General features: G+C 39.1%; 2 protein-coding genes across 3 annotated transcripts in view; both read left to right on the top strand.

Annotated features, from left to right (window-relative positions):
• Positions 1–15,028, top strand: part of LOC127563363 (taurochenodeoxycholic 6 alpha-hydroxylase-like) — a 34,859-nt gene extending 19,831 nt beyond the window's left edge. The window contains exons 9-12 of the mRNA XM_051999774.1: positions 3,111–3,244; positions 4,874–4,938; positions 7,833–7,915; positions 12,474–15,028. Of these exons, the coding sequence (XP_051855734.1) occupies positions 3,111–3,244; positions 4,874–4,938; positions 7,833–7,915; positions 12,474–12,642 (451 nt within the window). The 3' untranslated portion in view covers positions 12,643–15,028. The remainder of the gene's footprint in view (positions 1–3,110; positions 3,245–4,873; positions 4,939–7,832; positions 7,916–12,473) is intronic.
• Positions 15,029–15,131: 103 nt separating this feature from the next.
• LOC127563364 (cytochrome P450 4A4-like) overlaps positions 15,132–23,296 on the top strand; it is a 38,383-nt gene continuing 30,218 nt past the window's right edge. The window contains exon 1 of one of the 2 annotated variants that reach the window (XM_051999775.1): positions 15,132–18,034. In XM_051999775.1, coding sequence (XP_051855735.1) covers positions 17,843–18,034 — 192 coding nt within the window. In that variant the 5' untranslated portion in view covers positions 15,132–17,842. The remainder of the gene's footprint in view (positions 18,035–23,296) is intronic. The other variant, XM_051999776.1, reaches the window with a different exon arrangement.

Raw genomic sequence — 23,296 nt, 5'->3', positions numbered from 1 at the left:
GCCAGTCATCCTGACCATTGTCTTGCCACTGAATTCCAATGGCTCTGAAGGAGAGAGTGAGACTGATGACTTCACATGGTTTTGTCTCACTCAAATCTAATTTCCTGCAAGTCAAGATGTCCCTCTCCTCATGTCACTGATCCTCTTTGAGAATGAAGGACAAAAATACTATTGAAATTTTTTTTAAAAGAAAGAAAAGTGAAGGATGAACAAGAATAACAAATGGAGATGGACCAAGTAAGAGTTTAATTTTTACAGGATAGGTGACGTGGACGTATTTATGAATTGTAAGGAAAAAGCCACTTAACAAAGAAAGATTGAAAATAAGTGATAGAGTAAGGATGACAGCTGATAGCTTATTTTTTAAGTTTCTATTTATTGTTATGCTTTTAAAAGCTTTTTTGTTTGTTTTTCAATTTTGATGATCTCTCCTTTGATTTTCAGAATTTCTATTTTGGTGTTTCACTGTAATTTTTCACTTTCTTAAGGCTTTTTTTTAAGTTGTGTGCCCAATACTTTAACCTGGTGTTTCCTTTATTAACAAAAGCATTTAGCAATTTAAAATTTCATCCAAATATTGCTTTGGCTGCATCCCAATTTTGGTGTATCATCTCAACGTTGTCAGAGATATTGATTTTTTTCTATAATTTATTCTCTGACAGGCACATTCTTTAGAACTAAATTAGTTTCCAATTCATTTTTTAAATTTTATTCATCTTAAATACAAAATGAGAAAAATAGGGAAAAAAGAACATTGCCACATATACAGCAAAACATGAGAGAATTCAGTATAACACAATAAATTTCCATTTCTTGAAAATCTATGTAATCAGTCCTACACATCATTTTCAAAGCAAACCAACTTTTTTTGCTTCCTTCTAGTTTTTTTTTTTGTTCTCTGTGGCACACTTCTAATTCATTATTAATGTATGCTTCAAAAGCTTATTTTGTCAATTTTATGGCATTATGATTAACAAAAGATGCACTTAATATTTCTGATGTTCAGCATTTGTTTGTGAGGAAGTTATGTCTTCATAACTGGTCAATTTTGTGAGGATGCTACAACAGCCAAAAAATAGTTATACTCTTTTTTCTATTCCTAGTCAATATTCTCCTGAGGGTTATCAAATCTAACTTTCCTTAAATTCTATTCAGGTCCTTTAAATTTTTTGCTAGGTATATTTAGGTCTAAGAGAGATAAATTGATGTCCTCCAGAGGAAATTGATTACCCTTTTTGAGATTTTTGTTTGTTTGTTTTTTGGCAAGTCAATCTGGATTAAGTGACTTGCCCAGGGACACACATCTAGTAGATGTCAAATGTCTAAGCCTGGATTTGAACTCAGATCTTCCTGACTCCAAGGCTAGTGCTCTATCCACTGAGCTACCCCTGAGAGTTATTAGTATAAGCTTGAAGTTTTTCCTCCTTAAATAAAGTTTAAGTATGTCTCTTTAACTGTCATCTTTGAGTCCTGAGATTCTGTTATCTGTCTTCTTCAACAGCCCTTCAAGTACTTGAAAATAACTATTTAATGAATATATGAAAAGATGTGTTAAGTGCTTATTGTGTTAAGCACTGGAGATATAAATAGAAAAATACAATTCTTGCTCTCAAGAGTGAGACAAGAGGAATGGGGGATGATAAACATGGAGGGTTTTGTTGGTTTGGAAAATCATAAGGATCGAGAGTCATCTCTCTGCCTTTGTCAAGTCCTTGATAAAAGTAATATTGATAAACAGCACAGGACCAAGCCTAGGTCCCTGAGGCACTGAAAAGGAAACTTTCTTCCAAATTACATAAAACCATCAATGACTATTTTTGAGGTTCACCCATTCAGCCAATTCTATATCCTCTTATCTAGTTCTCATCTCTCCATCCTGTCTGGAAGAGCAGCTGACTTTGTTCAATGATTTTCTAGCACAACTGTGTCACTAGCACTCTTCTATTCTACATAGATGCATTCTGATCCAGATTGTCCCTTGCTTTATCACAAGATTATCTTGTTTTGATAAGGAGATCTTGAATTTGTAGCTTTAAGAATAACTGGACTTTCAAGACCATCTATTCCAATCTGCCCATTTCTCAGCCTAGAAAAGTGAAAGGTCAAGTAAGCCGGCCAAGATTACACATGTTAGGATTTGAACCCACATCCTCTGATCCCTTTCCACTGTGTTCTTCTGCCTCCCCTTCCCACTAGCTGTCATTGCTATAGTAGCTATCGTAGATTTTCTTACCATTTTATAGCTGAGAAAAAATGGGATTTAGAGAGTAAAAACTTGTATGTGACCTCAAAGCTGTTTGAACTGAGGACTCTCCTAATTCCAAATCCAACATCCTTTCTACTGATCTATTCTGCTTTTTATGCTCAAATCTTCCTTTTCTAAACATTCACTTTAATAATATTCATTCTAATTCTAAACACTCACTTCTAAGTATTCCTTTAATAGACATTATATCATTATTTATGTTATTAGAAAAGAAATTGTTGCTAGAAAGCAACTCAAGTGCTTTGACTTTAAACCTGACATTCTGAAAACTGAGAAGCCACAAACCAAGAAAGAAAACTTTTAATCTGGTTTGGCAGAAGCTGGGAAATGGTCTGGTTTTCCCATCAAGCCTGGCCCTACTTGCTCCTAACCAGGAAATGCATTCAAGGGATGGGGAAGGTCACTTTTCAAGGTGAAGGATGTTAGAGTCTTTGCTGAGCTGCCCTCTGTTTAACTCACAGTTGTTTAGTGTCTGGTTCTCCCACTTTTCTCTGTCTAGCTGGCAAAAGCATCGATCAAAATTATATGTGTTGTATTTATGTGTGTAAGTAACTATATATGCATATATACACATGTATTCGTGTCTAAATTGGGAAATTGGGTGTGTAACAAAAAGAGGAGTGATTAAAGTCAAGGGGAACCAGAAAGATAGATTTGCCGGAGCGTACCCTCGCTTCTTTTCCATATGTGATTCGGATTAAATACTCTCTGAAGTCCCTTGCAACTCTAAGATTTGGGGAATCTGTATCTGGAAAGCAAACATTGTGCCATTCCTCACAGAGCTAAAGAAATCTTAGTTAATGCCTTTCTTTTTCTCCGTTTTTTCATCTGTGATTCCTCACAGGGATCATCTGGGCCAGATGCCCTACCTCACTAAGTGTATTAAAGAGTCCCTCCGTCTCTACCCACCTGGCCCCAAAATATCCAGGGAGCTCAGCACGCCCATCACCTTCCCGGATGGACGCACCCTTCCTGCGGGTATGTCTCTACCTACCCACCCCCAATTCTGTTTTCTGTAGAACTGGTGGCCTTGTGGATTGTTAGAAACAGAGCCTGCCAGTCATTTGTTTTCTTGCTAAACCAGGTAAAGACAGGGAGAACACCGAGCTAGGTCCTATGTCACGGTGAGGGCTCAGTCAAGGATTGCTTTCGTTGAGAAAATGTGTAGCAAAGTAGTAAAGGCTTGGTGCACAGTGTCCAGTGTTACAGGGAAGAAGGACCAGAACTTCCCAGAAGCACAAGGGACCTCCAAGGCTAACTAGTGCAGCCCGGACCTGAACAAGAACCCTCTCTATAATGTCTCTACTGGGTTTTTTTCTTTTACTATTAATTGATGGCTTCCAGGAAGGAAGGAGAGCCTCTCACTCCAGAGCCAGCCCTTTCCATTTTGGCTTAGGTCTGACCATGAGGAGGTTTATCCCCACATCCAGACGATGTTGGCCCTGACCCCATTACCTTCCTTTCTCCTTTCCCCTCCCTACCCAGTTCTTTTCTCTGGGACTGAGCAGAAAAAGCTGAATTAGCTTCAACATTACAGAAGGACTCCAGGTACTTGAGGACTTCAATCCTGTTTATTCTGAATCCTCTCTTCTCCACTTTGGAATCATTCTGACTTACTCAGTACCTCCCATGGGCCTGGGCCTGGGCCTGGGCCAGCCATCGTGGAGCTCAAAGGGTAGCAGAAAGAGAAGATACCAGCACTAACAGAATCAGAATTCAATAGGGCCCAGTAAGGATTTCAAGATCCACAAAACATACGAGACCCAATAAGGGAAGAAAACAGCTACTCACCCTTCTAGGGAGGATCTTATCTGGCTGAGGGAAGAGGGAAGGAGGGAAGGAAGGCAGGGAGGAGACCATCTGGTGAGGAGGGAGGGAGAGAAGTGCACAAGATGGAGAACAAATCCGGGAAGTCTTCTGACTGTTCTTCGCACATGTCCCTCTACCTCTCATTCCTATTTATTGGCCCACCTCAGAGCTCCCTCGAGATTCAGCTCAAACATCACTTTTACACAAAATCTTTTTTGCTCTGTCCTAGGCCCCCAAATTACCTTTCATGTAGTATTTGTAACATAGTTATATCCATATATTTATATCTATTTATATCCATTATTTATTTATTTTGCTGAGGCAATTGGGGTGAAGGTACATGCTCAGGATCATATAAATAGGAAGTGTTAAGTGTCTGAGGTCAGATTTGAACTCAGGTCCTCCTGACTTCAGGGCTGGTGCTCTATCCACTACGTCACCTAGCCATCTCTATACCCATTATTTATCTAAATATCCATGACATATATAAAATACCTCTATAAATGATTATATAGTAAATTACTAAACATATTATAGATATATAAATATTAAATATTTTTTAAAATATGTGCACATTTTATATCTATATATCCATCTATTTATCTACATCTAGATTTTTCTATAGATTTATCTATGTCTATATCTATTTATATGTGGGTGAATATATCTTTCAGTTAGATTATAGTCCCATGACATCAAGAACTATTTCCCTTTTTTCTTTATATTCCCAGATAACAAAGCTTCAAAAATAGCTTTTAAAAATATTAATTCTCCCTCTTCTCTTCTCTCCCTGTGTAGGTATGATCGTTATCCTGAACATTTGGGCTCTTCACCATAACTCTGCTGTCTGGGAAAACCCAGAGGTATGATTATTTCTAATAGAAGCTGCGGTATCCAGACCTTCTTTAGGACAGCTAGATATTGCTCTTCCCATATACTTGAAATAGTTCTGAGGATATGGATTTAAATCCTATTTCTGCTATTGACAACTCTTAGGAATTGACTATCTTTAAGCTCTCCAAATCTCATTTCCTCTTCCATAAAATGAAGGAAGTGGACTAAATAACCGCTAAGGCAGCATGTATTTATAAATCTATGATAAAATTTATGATTCAAGACTTAGGAGAGTGCCTGCTGCCTAGTAAGCACTTGATAAATGGTGATTAATCTTCAATCCTAGGAATTATTTTAAAGAATGGAGGGATTTTCATCAATGTGGGCCTTCTCTCCACTAACCCAAATCACAAAGCATTCACTCTATTGATTTATTGACTCCCAAAACAAGTGCTTCTCAAATATCATGGGAGCAAATCGTGATCAGCCTTAACAGTTGATCTTCATGAGTGGCTGGGGCTAAAAAAAATCCTCACCTAAAACCAAATCTTTCATATTGACTCAGACTGATCAGAAGACCACAAACACGAGGCTGTTTGTTGTCAGGTCCATGTTCAAAGCCTGTATGGCTTAGTAGAACCAACAACACCTGTTACTTTATGGGCAAAGCCTTCAAGAATTCTGGTACACCTCCACATCACGATCAAGTGTCAGGAGAATTAAATATAAAAAGGAAAAAAAATGCTTCTTCCTCTGGAACACTTCTCTAGGGCTCACTCACCTAATTCACACCATCACTGGTAGCTTGGATGCCCAGAGAGACGGATGCTACTATTCCTGGATTTCTATAGATAACCTTGTGAATGGCTAAATATTAGCTCACCAGCACCCACCACGGGGTTTTCCCTTCCCAATCAGCCAGTAAATTCTGACCTTTAATATAGATTTTCCTAACAGAGCATAGCAAGAAAAGCAATTATGAAGCTTTCCTCTGCTATCAGGAACATATTCTCCTACAAATATCTCAGAATCCAGGACAGGAAAGAATGGGCACAAAATTAAGGTGAAATGGAGGGGAAGAGTAAATGTGGCTCCAAAAGCTCATTTCCAAACACATTTAGCTAGCTGTCTCTTCTTGAAGCATGTCTCCTTTTATCCAATGGCTCACGTAGCCTTGTTCCTCCTGGAATCAAGGTTGGATGTTCCAATCTAGGGCTGCACTGGGCCAGGCAAGTCACCCAGTGGCTGGATTGAATCCTTCCTAGTCTCTGCGGCTGCAAGGTTGGGCTGCGATATCACTTGTAGGTGTTGGATGGGGTCAAGCCACCCAGAAACTGGGGCACCGCGGCCAAACTGGCTCACTTGTTTGGCCGTGGGGAGAAATATCTCTGCTGAACAGACCAATTTGTTGCTCTCCTTGGCTTATGTTTCAGTAAGCAGCTGCAGTATTTTTTTAAACTTCAGCCACTGGCTTGGCTGGATGCTCCTGCATCGTCAGCTGGACACTCCTCAGCTGGAGTATCTTTTAGCTGGGGGAACAGCCCCTAGCTTAATATCAGCAGAAGTTTTTTCCCTTTGTTACTTCTAAGGAGATGGAAGAAGCCTTGTCCCTCGTATCAAGAGTTTCTTCTTGGCTCAGAAGCCCCTTCCCTCAATAAGCTAGTCCTTCCCTGATTGTTTTCAATCATTTATTAGTCATGGGGATTTCTTGAAAAAGATATTGGAATGGTTTTCTATTTCCTTCTCCAGCTCATTTTACAGATAAGGAAACAGGCAAACAGGATAAAGTGACTTGCCAGGGTCACACTTTTTAGTAAGTGTCTGAGGCTGGATTTAACTCAGGAAGATGAGTTCTCCTGACTCCAGGCCTTAAGATAATTAATTTGAGTTCCTTTGGAATCGTATGTAGCTAAGTGGCTAGGAAAAAGGTAAGAATGACATCTATGCAGTAAAGGCAAATCCATCTTGTTGTTCTCCTCAGAATTAATTGAGGTGCTACCTTTCCAAGGTGCAGAATGTTTAATTTTGATCGACATGATTTCCCCTTTATATTTTATATCTTTATCTTTTAGCTCCTTCAGATTTGTTGAGATATCCCCGGGGCACACTTCTTCCATGACCATTCCATGGAATTTGTTGGACTGGTTATAGGAGAAGAGGGAAGAAGTTATTTAATTCACTAATATCCTCCAAAGCTAGGGTGAGGGATGCCTTGTCTGGGTTCTGAGATTTTGCACAGGAGAGAAGACTTCCAATACACGGTCACGTGTCACATGGATCTTGCCCCCAAGTCCTAGTCAAAAGAAAGACAACAAAGTTTATGACCCAAAATATGTAGTTTAGGTAATGGGCTTTTCTCAGCAACTGTTCCCCAAAGCAATGAAGGCGTTGTTATGGACATGGGGGACAGAGGGCCTCCACTGATGAAACACCAACCGCTTAAAGTATTAACATTATTAAATTACAAAACAAACTGATATGAAACCTCTAGTGAATATAGCCATAAGATGGCCAGGACAGACTGTACCCAACATGACCTCCCTCATCAGCCCAAGCTCAACTGTCTGGAAAAGTCCCTTTGCATCTAAATTGCCTCATCATCTAAGCCTTCAAAACTCATCAAATAAATACCCTCTCTCCCCCTCTTCATGGAGGTTCAGCCATCGTCTTAAGGATTAAAGATCTATTATGTGAAATGGTGAGAGGATTGTTTGTATCTCCATGACAACTGAGAGTAAAGCTCAGACCTGCTTTTCTCTGTCTTAGGGGTTTCTGCACACTTGAAAATAGCCTGGCTAGTTCTAAAGATTCCATTTGTTCCCAAATGGATGAAAAAAGCATTTTGGATAAGACTTAGAATTTGTGAGCAATATATTCTTACGCGTTGTGATGGGGGTGGGGCTTGATGGGGGTCTCATTGCAGGTCTTTGACCCTGAAAGGTTCTCCCAAAAGAATTATGACAAGAGGCATTCTTACGCTTTCTTACCATTTTCTGCTGGATCCAGGTAAGGATAGGGCATTGGATTAAATGGGGCATTGTGTTGGAAAATGTCAAAAAGCTTTATTTGGAAAGGGCTCTCTTCCTCAGCCCTCTTTGCTTTCATCTCTCTTCCTGGTTTTTATCCCCTTGATTTAAATTTAGATGTTGACTCTACTTCAATAGTTAGGACATGCTGCCTATGAGAATATACCAACATGTTTGGTTCTCTGTACCAGTTACCCATTCATCAAACATTTATTAAGTCCCTGCTGTGTGCCACACAGGTGTCTCCACATCTGGGGCTAAAAATGAGTCAGTCCATACACTAAATGATTCTATTGGGGGTGAAATTAGGACAGGGGGGAGTAAGTAGACAGAGGACAGACTATAAAGTCGGGAGACTGATTCAAATCCCCCTAGAATGCTTATTATATGTGTAGGTATGGTCCAGTCACTTAACCTTTCTTTCTCTGTTTTTCCATCTGAAATTTATACTCAATGGCCTCGTCCATTTAAGCAATGTAATGATGATTCTATGATTTCACCCTATTCCCCTACTTGGGAACACACAGACAAAAATGAAATCATCACTTCTTCTAAAGAGTTTACTTTCTACTGGAGGTGGGAATAGACACCTGAATATAGAGTGAAGGAGATCATGGCCAAAGCGCCTGATTTCAGATCCTACTTGTGCCTTTTCAGACCTCAGTTTCCTCATTTGTAAAATGTGGAGATTATATAAAATAGCTTCCATAGTGTCTTCCAGCTCTAGAGTTACACACTTATGATTCTAATGAGAATACAACACAATGAGAAGCCAAAGAAATTGGAAGAGGGGGACAAAACACTCCACTGAAAGGTCATGGAGGAAGTAGTATTTCAGCTGTACTTGTGAGAAAACCACTCTGAAAGGCAGGGAGAAGTGGGAAGAAATACAAAACGGAGAATGTCAAGTTCAAGGAGCAGCAATTCATCCTTTTAGGCTGCTACATAGGAATATGAAGGAGACTCATGTGGAGAAAAGGTTGCAAATATTTGAGGAAGTGGAGAGCCTTGAATGTCAGGTTGAAGAATTTATATTTTATTTAGAGGCAGAAGGGAATGACTGAAAGCTCTTGAAGTATAAGACTTCACAAGAGAGACCAGTGTGCTCCTTGACCACAACTGTTCCCGTCACTTTAGCCAGTCATCCCAAAGAGAATGATTAGCCAATTAGCCAATAAAAGCCAATTGGCCAATGAAATTAATTAAGTACCTGCTATGTGCCAGGCACTGTCCTAAGCACTGGGGGTATAAAAAAAGATATGGAAGACTGCCTGCTCTCAAAGATCTCACAATTTAATGGGAGAGACAACATACCAAAAAGATATAAACAAGACAAATTAGAGATAACTGACAGAGAGAAGGCACCAGAATTATGGGGAATCAAGAAAAAGTTTTTACTGTAAAAAAAAAATCAGATTTTAGCTAACACCTGAAAGAGGACAGAGAAGGCAGACAGCAGAAGTGAAAAGTGAGAGAATTCCAGCAATGGGGCAAATAGATGAAAATAGAGATAGAGATAGAGAGGAGCATCAAGAAAATCAGGATTCAGGGAAGGAACAAGTATAAGAAGACTAGAAAGGTAGGGGGAGTTACTGTGTTAGAAAGGGCTTGAAAAGCCAAATAGAGGATTTTATATTTGATCATGGAAGTGGTAGGGAGCCACCGGAGTTTATTAAATGAAGAGTTTGTATGTGAAATGGTCAGATTTTCATTTTAGGAAAATTACTTGAATGGCCAAGTAAAGGATGGATTGGAGTAGGAAGAGACTTGGACTATGGAAGCCAACCAACTGGCATTGCAGTAGCTCAATGTGAAGTGATGGGGAGCCCAATCATAGATAACTGTGTTTTACCCTAGAGGAAAGTGTAAGTCTCCTCTCGAGCACCTTCTCAAGAGTGGTGCAGTGAGAGTGAAGAGAAAAAAACATGCTGGAGATGATGTGAAAGGAGATTCAACAAGACTTGGTAACAATTGGATACGAGAGGATGATGATGTCAACAGCAGAAATACAGAATTTAACAAAAGCAATAGGAGTAGAGGAAAGATTTGAGGAGGGACTACAGGAGGATATGGAGATCTCAGAGTCACTTGCGTAGAGATAGTAATGAACCTGTCAAAGCCAATGAGGTCGCCATGAGGGTAGAGAAAAAGAAGACTGGGGACACGTGGCTGGAAGAAACTCCAAGTTAGGGTATATGAATATATAGATAAGTAGCAGCAAGTCAGAGGAGAGGAATATTGAAAAGAGCTATGTCGTGTAAACCTACAGAGGAGAGAGGATTCCATCAAAGGATTACTCAATGGTTAGATACTATATTCAAGAAAGATGAGAACTGAGAAAAGTTCACAAGACTTGAAAATTAAGAAATAATTGGGAACTTTGGAAAGAGTAGGTTTTGTTGGGTGATAAAATCCCACTTCAAATTGAGAAGAGAGTTCAGAGAAAGAAATTAAAGTAATGAGTGTGGATATCTTTTTCGAGAAATTTGAGAAATGGAGGAGAGAGATAGGATGATAGCTTGAGGGAATCAATGAGTATTTTTATGAGGATGAATAAAATCTGAACGTGTTTGTAAGTATCAGAAGAATTTCTTAATAGGGAGAGATTAAGCATTAGAAGGGAGATGGTTGTGGGGTAAAATCTTCCCAAGGAGACAAAAATGGATGAGATCTAGGGAACAACTAGAAGGACTGGTAAGAGAAACCATAATTACATCTGAGACCTGAGTAAAGGAAGAGTGAACCGATGATGCAGTTGATAAAAGACAACCAGTCTGTAGTTTAATGTCCCCTGTACTTGGCCATGGGCTGTTTACTGTTTTTATGAATAACTTGGATAATGACATAGGTAGCACACTTAATAGATTTGCAAATCACACAAGACTAAGAAGGATACTTAATATATTAAGTAAGAAAATAGACATGAGTAGTCTTACATTGGCTTGAGAGAATCTATTTCTCAAGTCCGGGGAAGGAGAGACATGACTGAGAAGTTCATTTGAAAATGATCTAGGGATTTGATATACTGTTTTAAACAATATACTATAATTAATATCTAAAAGCATATGCAAATTTAGGACACATTCAAATCAGATAAAATTGGCAAACATTTAAAGAGTGAAGTCCACTGTCAACTAGTCGGAATACTGTGCTGTGGCTATAAAAACATGAAGGAACAGTCTCCACTTTCAGTGAGCTTACACAATCTTGAGGTGATGGACTGTCACTGTTCACAAGCTAATTTCCAGAAGAAAGAACCCTAGCATCAAGCACAACAAACACACGTGGCACCCGGATTATGCTTTTGAAGCATCCAGGGCCACAAAGAAAGTGCATTGCAAGTATGGAATAATGCATAAGCAAAGGTCTGGAGGCTAGAGACAGAGTGTTATGTTGTGGAAGCGGTAAGCAGGTCAATTTGCTAAAAGGGAGCATGTAAAGAATATCGTGAAGTGTCTGGAAATGGAGCTTGCTTAGAAGAAGTGTCCTAGAATAAACAGAGAATAATTCCACATTACTCTACCTGGTTAACCCCTATGTGGAATATTACATTCAATTCTAGACACTGTAGTTTGAGAAAAACATGGCAATATGAACTATATCCCAGAAAGGAAAATTAGGATGGTGAGAAGTCTCACGGTTGTGTTGAATATGATGATTAATTGAATAATAAACTAGTGATGTTAATATTTAGTAAGGGGACCAGGCAAGGAATAACTTCAAGTATTGGAAGGGAAGCTGTAATGTCAGATCTTATTCTTATGACCCTCTTTGGGGTTTTCTTGGCAGAAATACTGGAGTGTTTTGCCACTTCCTTCTCTAGCTCATTTTACAGATGAGGAAACTGAGGCAAACAGGCTAAAATGACTTGTCCAGAACTACATAATTAATAAATGTCTGAGGCTGGATTTGAACTCATGAAAATGAGACTTCCTGATGTCAAACCAGTGCTCTCTCTACTGTGCCACTTAATTGCCATCTTGTGGAAGATGCGTTGGATTTATGCAACTGGATCCCAGCACCAGAACTAGGAGCTTTTGGGGCAGGGGGATTGTGAAGAGACAAAGTAAGAAAAGCAGTAAGAAAAAAAGAAAAATCTCCCTAATGTGTAGAGTTATCCTGAAATGGAAGGGGTCACAGAGTCAAGTTTTCTCCTAAAAAATGATTGAAAGATTAGATGACCACTTGTTGGAAGATGCTCTAGATATGGGAATTCTGACTCAGGCATACTTGGACTAGATGGCTTCCTGAATCCTTTCCAAATTTGAAGTTTTAGGATTCTCTGGCCTGGATTCTTGACCCAGAGATTATTCAATACCTTCTGGTCCTTGGTTTATTTTTCTGTAATCTAAGGGGGTTGGATTAGGTGTACTTTTCTAAATATTTTCATTTAAATCCTAAACCCTAAACCCTTTGAACCTTGAAGATATTTTAGTCTTTCTACTCAAGGACTTAAGACTTTAAAGAGAGATTAAAGGGAAAGGAAAAGCAAAACATGCTCATATCTTATTTTCTCTCCTTTTCTTTCCTATCCCCAGGAACTGCATTGGGCAGCAATTAGCCATGCTTTTAATAAAGGTGGCCCTGGCCAGGATATTGCCCCGCTTTGAACTACTTCCAGATCTTGAGAAGATTCCCATACCCTCTCTCCAACTAATTCTCAAGCCCAAGAATGGGATTCATCTGTATTTAAAGCCGCTCCACTAGCCCACTGTATGGTGGTGGTGAATTTCATGATCTCTTGGATATCATAGTAGATGTCATGATCTTTAGTTTTAGTTAGTGATACAGAGACATGGAAGTATGAACATGGACTAGGCAAAAGGGTTCAATCTTTTTTTTCCTGTGGCTTTGGAGTAAGTTATATAATCCTATAGAGTTTCTGGGGCCATGCCTTTCACTTTTTCCCCTGCTCAAACCACTATTAATGATGGTGATGAACCTGGATTCCTTGAATGCTCAGAGCAATAGAATAGACTTAGGGAGTTCTCCAGTAAAGGAAAAAAACTACTTGAGGAATGACCATTTCATCACCAAATCATCCACAAAATGATAATCACATGTGACTCTATTGCCATGACCAAAAAAAGGTATGATTTTAGGCAGGGTATCCAGACAAGGCGTCCAAGATAATGAAATACCTAGAACTTCATGCAATACTGCCTTACTTAAAACCAGTTTATGAACGAATCAAGACATCACCCATAATGTCATTGATCCTCTTCCAAAGTGAAAGATGAACTGTAATAGGCTGAGGCTTGAGTTGATGCACTGAGGTCCCAAGCACATGAGGCTAAATAGTAATTGGACCATACTCTATTAATATATAAGCTTGGAGAAAGAATGGCCCCCGCCCACTCTTTGTGCAAGTCCTGATGTGTTGTATAGGAAATGACGATTTTGGTGGGTGGAGGCAGGGGAGTGGAAAAGGAAGGGGAAGGAGAGACTTTTGGGATTGCGATTGCGACAGTTTGCTCAGCTCAGATCGCTCTCTGTTAGCTGGCTTCCTGTCGCAGCTGCCCATATTGCTATAGCAATTTTTCTTGCCCATATTACTATCGCAATCTTTATTCACCTCTTCACTTCAAGAAATATTGAAGATTTTTCCCTTAACCTGAATTTCTGACTCCGGCTGATTTTAAATACGCGGTCATTACAATGAACAATTTGCTGCCCATATTCTTATAATGGTTTTTCTTTCCAAATAAAGATGAGTTGCTTTTTATTGTACTCTGAGTAAAGATGAAGCAGAAGGGAGTAGATAAAAAGGAATCTATGAAATCAATTCTTGTATAGTTTAAAGAGATAAAAATTGTGAGTTTATTTTGAACTCATCCTGGTGATGCAAAGCAGAAGAGTGACTTCATTACAAATGTAAAGAAGTTGTATCTGTTGGGAAGAGGTAGATCTAGAAAATCAAAGAATTACAGAGTTTAGAATTAAAGTTTGATGAGCACTTGATTAATCCAACTCACATCAGAGTAATCAGTCCTGTACATACTATACCTGACAAGAAACCCTCCATACTTTACTTGAAGACTATTAAAAAGAAGGAGCCTAAAACCTTTTGAAAGTAATCCAACCCTTTCCTTGCTGAGACACCTCTAATTTTTAGGAAGTTTATGGGGATATTCATCTTCAAGTTAGCTTCTTATAATTTCTATCCATTATTTTTGATTCTGCTTTCTAGAATCAAAGACAGCAAATATAATTCCCCCTTTCAAATAACTAAAGACAACATCTATCCACTTCAAGTTATCTTTTCTCCAAACTAAATATGTCCAGTCTCATCAAGAAATCTTCCTTGATGATAGACTCCAGGTTCTTCATATCTTAGGTGTTTTCATCTGGATACTCATCAGTTTATCAGATTCCTTCCTAAAGAGTTGATTACCTAAATATATTGGCTGAATCTAGACAAGCTGCTTTACTGCTCAGTGTCCTAGGCAATTGTTTAAGACCAGAAATGTCAGACAAAAAGGCTGTAACTTCATGCTGTTCACAACATGCCAGAATACAGCCCAAACCAGATTAAAATGTAATTGGTAAATAGTTAACAAAATGAAACATAGATTGTGATGGAAGATTATTATGCTATAAGAAATGACAAGCAAGATGCTTTCAGAAAAATCTTACATGAACTGACGCAAAGTGAAGTGAGAAGAACCAGGAAAACACTGTACACAATAACAGCAAAAATTTTGTGATGAACAACTATGAATGACTTAGCTATTCTCAACAATACAATGAATTTTTTTGCCAATTTTTTTAAGTTTAAATGCAAAATGAGAAAAGAAAAAAAGCAATACCATGTATATAGCAAACCATAAGAAAGAATTTAATATAAAACATAAATTTCCAATTTAAGAAAATGTATATAATAATTACTACACATTGTTTTCACAGTTAGCCAGTTTTTCTTTGCTTTCCTATTAGGTTTTTTTTTTTTTGTTCTCTGCTGTACACTTTTTATTTTATTTTTCCTTCCCTTCTCCCACTATTTTAGATAAACACACATATGCGTGTGTCTGTATGTAATGTGTTCCAGTCCAATCACATTCTGAGAAATTGCCTATAAAAGTATTTTCCCCAATTGTTTGCATTCCTTCTATTTTTGCTACATGTTTTGCTTATACAATGAATTTTAATTTACAATAATCAAAATTATTCTTTTTATACTACAAGAATACTCTTGCCTTATAAAATAGCTTAAGGTCTGATACTGCTGAATCTTCTTCCTTTACATCTTTTTCTCCTGGTTTTCTTTGAAGTCCCTGACCTTTTATTCTTTCAAATAAAGTTTGTTATTATTTTTTCTAACTTGTTAAAAAACAATTTTTAAATAATTGAATCAGAATGACATTGAATAAATAGAACAGTTAAGCAAAATTGTTATTTAAAAAATTACAATGACTTTACCTACCCGTGAACAATAAATATTACTTCAGTTATTTAGATGTGAACTTATTTGAATTAATTGTGTTTTATAAACAGAGCTGAGATGATGGAGTAAAGGCTAGGACTCGCCTGCGCTCTCCCCCAAATCTCTCCAATAATAATGATTTTAAACAAATTCTAGAGTAGAAGAACTCATAAAAAAGGAGTAAAATAATTTTCCAACTCAAAACAACTTAGAAGTTCAGCAGAAGTTCAGAACAGTTCTGTTGCACTAGAGTCCGAATGAAGCACAGTCCAGCAAAGGCAGCGGTCAGCAGAGAACAGGCCCTAGAAAACCAGGAGTGGGCCTTCAGAGACTGAATCAGCAGCAGCAGTTGATACTTCTTGAGCTTTCAGATCACACACAGTTAAGGGAGTCAAAAAATGGGTCACAAGAAGATTAAAAGGGGTTTCTTTCCTAGTACCAAGCCAAACTCCATTGTTTTGCCCATCCTTGGATCCTTGGATCCAGATCTCAGTCCTGGGTGGCAGTCTCAGGTCAAGGAGGAGCACTAGCACACCAGAGACTGTGGCCCAGTGGAGGAGGGATCCTCCTCACAGTTCTGGGACAGAAAAGAGTGCTTGTAGTGGCTCACAGATCAGAGCACGGGCCAGCAGAGAGTAAACACCTCTCCTTAGATCATATAACTTTGGAACAACTTAAAACTTACCAATCCCTATTAGTATGTCTCAAAACAGCTGCATGAAATCCCTGAAGCTTGGAACAGTGCACACTCCATTCTGGAAGCAGAGCCCAACTTTCACAAAGATTTAAAGTCAAGTAATGAGCAAGCAACAGAAAAAAAAAAAAATAGGACTATAGAAAGTTACTATGGTGACAAGGAAAATCAAAACACACACTCAGGATAAGATAAAGTCAAAGCTCCTTCCACCAAATCCTCTAAGAAAAATATGAATTGGTCTGAGGCCATGGAAAAATTCAAAAAGGATTCTGAAAATTAGCTTAAGAGAAATAGAGAAAAAATTGGGAAGAGCTTCTGTACCTTCTTTTCCATTTGGCCAATTCCATTTTTAAGGGGTTTTTTTCTTCAATGAATTTGTGTGCCTCTTTCCATTTTGTCATTTCTGCTTTTAAAGGCATTTTTCTCTTCCTTGACATTTTGTGCGTCCTTTACCATGTGGCCTAGTTTGCTTTTAAGGTGTTATTTTCTTTAGTATTTTTTTTATCTCCCTCACCAAGCTGTTGACTTTCATGATTTTCTTGCATTTGTTTGAGAGGAAGGAGACCTGAAAGTACAGGTTGGAGGGGACAGCCCCAGGCTTGATAGTTTGTCAGACTTAATGAGATATTAAACTATTCCGAGTCACAAAGTATATATCTTCTAGACCTAGAATGATGACATTGAGCACATTGAGTTGAAGGAATTGATGGAACCACCTGATTTCCATCTCCCAGACTATTGATCCTCAGGACTTCCTGGCTGGGCTGGCAGCAGCACTGACCGGAATGAAAGTCCTCATGGCTGGAGCTCCCGAGTCCAAGGACTTCATTCCTCAGAGCCTCCCCGCCCCTCCCTCACCCCTACACACATCTAGCCGCTGTGTGTGAAAGATCCCCTCTACCCCTGGACCAGAGGGAAGGAGACTGCCCCAATTAAGTAGCCACAGAAAGCTTCCCACAACCTAATAATAAAGCAACACAGAACATCCCAGAAGCAAGTGCCCAGCGCTCTCATTCTCGCGCAACCTGGAGCTCCCCCCAACCCCGTTACATACAGAATAAACACAAACAGATACGGAGCTGCTGGCGGGAGGGAAAGCCCCAGGCCCCGAGGAGGACATCAGACAGGCGGATTGAGGAAGGCCCAGAGAATGTCGGAGGGGGAGAGGACGGCCGGAGAGGACCCTCACACGGCTCCGTGGCACCCAGGCGCGATTTCTAGGCGAAAAAGGCCTCCGCTTCTCTTCTGCTTTGGAGCACCCAAAGCCACAGGCCGTTTCCTATTTTGTTTATTCCTTCTTTCTTTCTCCCCACCTCTCCCCACCTCGCGCGCCCCAGCTGACCAGGAACCGTGTTCCATTGAGATTCTGGTAGTGTTGCACTGGCCCGGGCTGACAAAGGGCTGCTCCTCTCTTCCGAGCTCCCCCGCCAAGCCTTGGTCCGCTCCCCCCATCCCCCACCCCTGCCAATTCCCCTTTCCTTCTCCTAGCCTTTGCCCTTCCTAGCCGAGACTGGGAGTGGGAAACGTGAGGGAGGCGGAGGCGGACCGCAGGCAGCAGACCATGCGGGGGAAGGGATGGAGAAGGAAGTGCGGACCGCCCGGGGGGATGTAAAGGAAGGGGACTGGGCTGTGCCGAGAGGAGGCTGGGTATGCAGGGTGGGGGAAGGGGCGGGGCTACGCCGGGGGACCGAGGCGGGGGTTTTCGGTGGGGACTCGGCTCGGATTGAAGAAGCTGCCTCACCTGCAGCCTGGCTTCCCAGCGGAGCAACCCTGGAGTGTCCCGAGCCATGGGCTCGGATGCGGCCCCATCTTGGCTGGAGACCCACCGGGCTCGGCCCTTGCACTTGGCCTTGACATTCGCCCTCGCGCTGCTGCTGCTGCAAGTAATCAAGCTCTACCTCCGGCGCCAGGGACTGCTGAGAGCCCTGCGCCCCTTCCCGGGACCCCCGACTCACTGGTTCTTTGGAAACCAGAGGGAGGTAAGCGGGGGTTCTGCTCGGGGCTGTCGGCCGGGACAGAGGAGGGAGAGGCTGCTGTCCTTGGTCTGACTCCCCGAGAGGCAGGTTCCGGGCCCGAGGGGCTCTCCTTGTGTAGGAGGCGGGAGGATAGGGCAGGGCCTTAGGAGCCACTCACAGATTCATTCCAGGGAAACTTATAGAGAGTCTGCCCTCCTAGCATTCATAATGCCCTTGGCCGAGCCTTTCCTGCCCTTATCCAAAACTTTCCCTTTCTTCTTCCAGCTCCTGGGTGGCTGGGTGGGGAGTCAGATGATCTGGGTTCAAATCCATTTGAAATCATTCACCTGGTAACTTTAGTGGCAAATCAAGAATTTGGGCCCGGTCCTCAGACTTCAAATGCAGAGCCTGTTCATCCAGTTAAAATTCAACAAATAAGTAGCATCCACTGTATGCTGGGTGCTGTGGGAGGCTTCAAGTCTCCCAGTCAATGTCCCCAAGGAGCTCTTTCACACATATGCTGGTGAACAGGCACTTGGGGGTGTGCGTGTGTGTCTACGAGCACACAAACCTGCACTCCCCAAATAGTCACAATTAGTGCCAGAGAGGCAAACACAATGGCCTCCAGGTCCACCTGCAGCATTAAGGAAACCCTCAACAAAAGAGGAAACCTTTGAATGAATCCTCTCTGTCTGGAGACTGCTATATTAAATTTGGGATGGCAAGGGACTTTTCTCGTAGCTACTCCATCATCGTTTTCAAATCTACTACCAACTTTTGGGACTTTCCAAACCCACTCACCTCTAACCTCAAAATGGTGAAATCAGTCCTTCTCTTAGTGAGCTCTCCTGTTTAGGTAATTCTGGCCAGAGTATTTATTTAATACTTAAAATTGGGCAAAAACTCTATAAGTATTATCACATTTGACTATTACAACAACCCTAGGGGTGGCTGCTAATATTATTATCCCATTTTATGGATGAGAAAATTGAATTAGAGGTTAAGTGATTTGCCAAGATCATACAACTAGAGTCTGAAGAAGGATTTAAATTCGGGTCTTTCTGAGTCCTGATCCAAGGCTCTATCCACTAGAATATCACCTAATTTCTCCTGAATAAGTGCTCTTTCTCAGCTGAATCAATCGTCCCTGAGAGGAAAGAAATTAGGATGGTGAAGAGCTTTGCTTTTATGTAGTAAAGGATCAAAAAGCTCCATTTAGGAAATGGAAATGTTTAACTTAAAAAAGATAAGCACAGGCGAGATGTTGGCTATTTCCAGGTTTCTGAAGGACTCTGATGTGGAATGAAGATTAGAATAGTTCTGGTTAACTCGGAGAAAAAACTAGGGACAGTGGATGGATATTGCTTAGAGAAGTACATTTGGAGTGGATGGCAGAAAAAAAAATTCCTAATGAGAGTTAACCTAAAGCAGAATGAATTGTGAGCAAGTGGTGGGCTTCTTCTCATTGGAGATGTCGTGGAGGCATATTTTGGATTAGATAACCCCGGAAGTGCCTTCTCATGGAGATTCTGGGTGAACATTTATATTTTCATTAGTGCCCTTTTTGAATTCTATAATTTTATTACATTCAAACTATATGCAAAGATGTAAATGAACTGAAAATATGAACAGGAAACAATTCCTGCCCTCAGAAAGCTTAAAGTCTAATGGAGAGAGAAAAGAGAGGTTATATACACAAAACTATGATTCAAGAAAAAATGGCATGAGGACAAAAAAGAATTTGAAAATTTGAAGGAAGGATGTTGAAAGAATGGAAGCCAAGAAAAATAGGCTTTGTATTTTTCCTCTTTTGACAAAATGCCATCTTAGAAACTGTCTTCTATTTAATATAGCTGGCTAAGCATGATTAAGAGACATGTTCTCCTTATTCATTTAAAAAAATTAGTCTACTTTTTCCTTGCTACTAGGTTAATATAATACACAATTCTTATTTGAGGCTAGGTAATATTAACATCTTATTGAGACAGAGACTGGACTAAACTCATCCTTCTCCCTAAATCTTTACTTCTTCCTAACTTCCCTCCTATTATTAACTTCAAATTTCCAACTGGAAACCATCATCAATGCCATTCTCTTCACTCACTGTAACTCTATTATGCCAAGTCTTGCTAGTTTATACCTTCACAACATCTATCACATATACTCCCTCTCTCCACTCACACAGTCACTAAACAGTCTTCCAAAGTATCGAAGGCTGCAGATATGTCAAGAAGGATTTGGATAGAGAAAAAGTCATTAGATTTGACAATTAAGAGATCATTAGCAACATTAGAGAGATCGTTGTCAACTGAATGATGTGATCAAAAGCCAGACTGTAAAGAGTAAAGATAATGAAAGGAGAAAAGATGGAAGTACCAATTGTAAATGAGCTTTCTCAAAAATTTAGTTATGAAAGGGAAAGAGAAATACAGGATACGTTACTAGCAGAGATGTTCACATCAAGTGAGAGGGTGAGTTCATTTTAAGGATGAATGAGATATAATCTTGTTTATAGGGAGCAGAAAAGTAACTGCAAGAAAGCAGAAATATTAAAAACATTCTTACAATCCATACCAAAAAAAAAAATCAATAAAAGGACTTTGAAGAAAAGTTCAAATGTAAACATTAACTAAATAATTTAGCCCTAACGAATTAGTGGGTGAAAGAACAGATCATAAAAAATAACGTTATCAAGAAAAATCATAACCATGGGACAACATGACAAAACTTTTGGTATATAGCCATAGCATTCTATAGAGAATAATTTGTATCTTTAAACATTTTCATCGACAAAAAAGAATAAATCATTGAACTTAACTTGAAACAAAAAAAGTACAAAAATAAGAAATCTTAAAAACTAAATATCTAAATAGAATTCTGAAAACCAAAATCTTAACATAACTGAAAGCCAAAAGAAATTGATAAGTAAAATTGAAGGTGTTTTAAAAAAAAACTAATTAGTTTTAAAAGCTAATAAACAAACCATTAGGTAACCAAGTTACCAATGTCAAAATTCAAGTGACAACCAATGACAAACATCAAATCCCATTTTCCCCAGTTATATGCCAACAAAACATGTTACTTGATGAAAGAAGGGAATATTTACAAATTGTGAAATATTCAGATTATTAGGACAAGAAATAGAGAATTCAAATGATCTAGAAATATGAGTAGGCAGTATTCAAGGGAAAAAAACTGAAGTTATGAATAATCATATAAAAATACAGCAACTCATAAAAATTAGAGTAATACATATTAAAACAACCAAGATTCCACCTCATGTGCAAAATGGCAAAGATGACAAAAAATAAAAATGGCAATTATTGGAGAGTATGTTGGATAAAAATCACGAAAATGTACTTTTAGGAATTGTAAATTGGTCCTTCTATTATTGAAAGTATTTTGGAGCTATAAAAAAATGGAATCATGCCTATCCTAGTGTATAATCATATCATTGCTGGCATTTGCTCTTAAAGAGACAAAAAATAAAGGAAAAGGACCCCACAAACACAAAGATATTCAGAGCACCACTTCTTTGTTGAAGCAAAGAACTGAAAACTAAGGGAGTGCTCATCAACTTGGGAAAGGCTGAACAAAGCATGGCATATAAATATAATGGTTTATTATTTCGTTGTTAGAATTGAGGAAAGAGAAGGACTCAAAGCAGAATCAGAAAAACAATGTATAAAATGACAACAACATTGTAAAGAAAAAACAATTGTGAAGTATGTAAGAATAATGAAAAATAGCCAATTACTATTCATCCAAAGTTGTTCTTAAAACAATATAGCTGTTACTGTGTATGATGTTCTCTTGGTTCAGTTCACTTCTCTTTTCATCATTTCATGCAAATCTTTTTGTGCCTTTTCAAAATCATTGAGTTCATTATTTCTTATAGCACAGTAGTATTCCATCACAACCATATACCACAACTTGTTCTATCATTCCCTGGTTGGTAGGGATTCCCTTCAATTTCCAGTTCTTTGCCAACACAAAGAAAGTCTCTTTAACATCCTATTCCCATTAAAAGATATAATTACTGTTTGTGAATTTTCTCCATCTTATTTTTACTCACTATTCTATTTTCTTTCTCAGTCTCTCTTTTTACCCTATAGAGTTGGGTAAAAAATAATTTTGAGGTATATTTGGAAGAAATACCAATTTGTACATGGTAGATTTGCAGTTTCGTGTGCAGTCATTTTTTTTCATTGTGCTATGTTATGGAGATACTTGTTTTGTTCCATAAATTGGAAATAAAAATTTTAAATAGCCAGTTACAACTCTAGATGACTACTTATGAAGCATTTATCTACTACTTAACAGGAAGAGCTGAAAGTAGAGGAGTTCAGAATAAGGCACACAATTGGAACATAGTCAATGTGTAAATTTATTTTATGTGAATATACATATTTGTAACAAGGAAGACATTCCAGAAAGAGGAAAAAAGGAGAAAGAAAAGAACCATTGAAACTCTTTTCAAGTGCACAGAAAAGAACATTAAAAAGTTCATAGGGAGATCGAGAAGCAGGAAACTTTGAAACTGTGTTGAATTTATTATATATTTTTCAAAAAGATCAGCTGCATATAATATTCATATGTTCATATATAATCCTCCATTTCTTTTTTCTACAGAAATATTCACATTGGTTATTGTTCCTCATCTTCAAAATAACCAAAAAAAAAAAATAAGAATAGAGAAAGGGGCAAATATGAGCCATGTTATAGATTTCATGGCTCATTGAATATGGCAGGGCAGAGGCTGAAAAAGAAACATGAGTCAGAGATAAGAGCAAGTTTTCAGGGATGGAGAACTAAGTGGGTGATGGTACCATTAAGAAGCACCACTATGAAAGAAAGAAATTTTTCTTTCACTCTTCTCCCCTCCTCTCCATTCTCTTTGTCCTATAGTTGAACAATCCAGGAAGACAGCACTTCCCAGCTGGATGTTCACTCTTAGGGGGACAGGAAATATAATATACCTCAAATCCTGCCTCTCCTATTCTATTTCCCCTGTCTGAACCTCAGTTTTTCCCCTGCAAAATGTAGAGATTAGCTCAGATATCTAATGCCCTTTCTCCTCTAAATCTCCGGCCCCAGTATGCTACATACTTCTGTTTTTTTGTCTCCCCTAAATTTTGTAGGTACACATATGATTCCCCAGGCCAATTCTGAGCTTGGTTTTAGGAGATTTGGAATGATCACTTTTTACATTTTTTTATCACATTTCATATGATGTGATCACATCAATGGAATGTAAGAAAACATGAAGAGCTCAGGACACAGACA

This window comes from Antechinus flavipes, chromosome 4 (assembly GCF_016432865.1).
Source record: "Antechinus flavipes isolate AdamAnt ecotype Samford, QLD, Australia chromosome 4, AdamAnt_v2, whole genome shotgun sequence".
NCBI lineage: Eukaryota > Metazoa > Chordata > Mammalia > Dasyuromorphia > Dasyuridae > Antechinus > Antechinus flavipes.
Note: the sequence above shows the minus strand (reverse complement) of the source record. Positions and strands in the feature narration are given on the sequence as shown.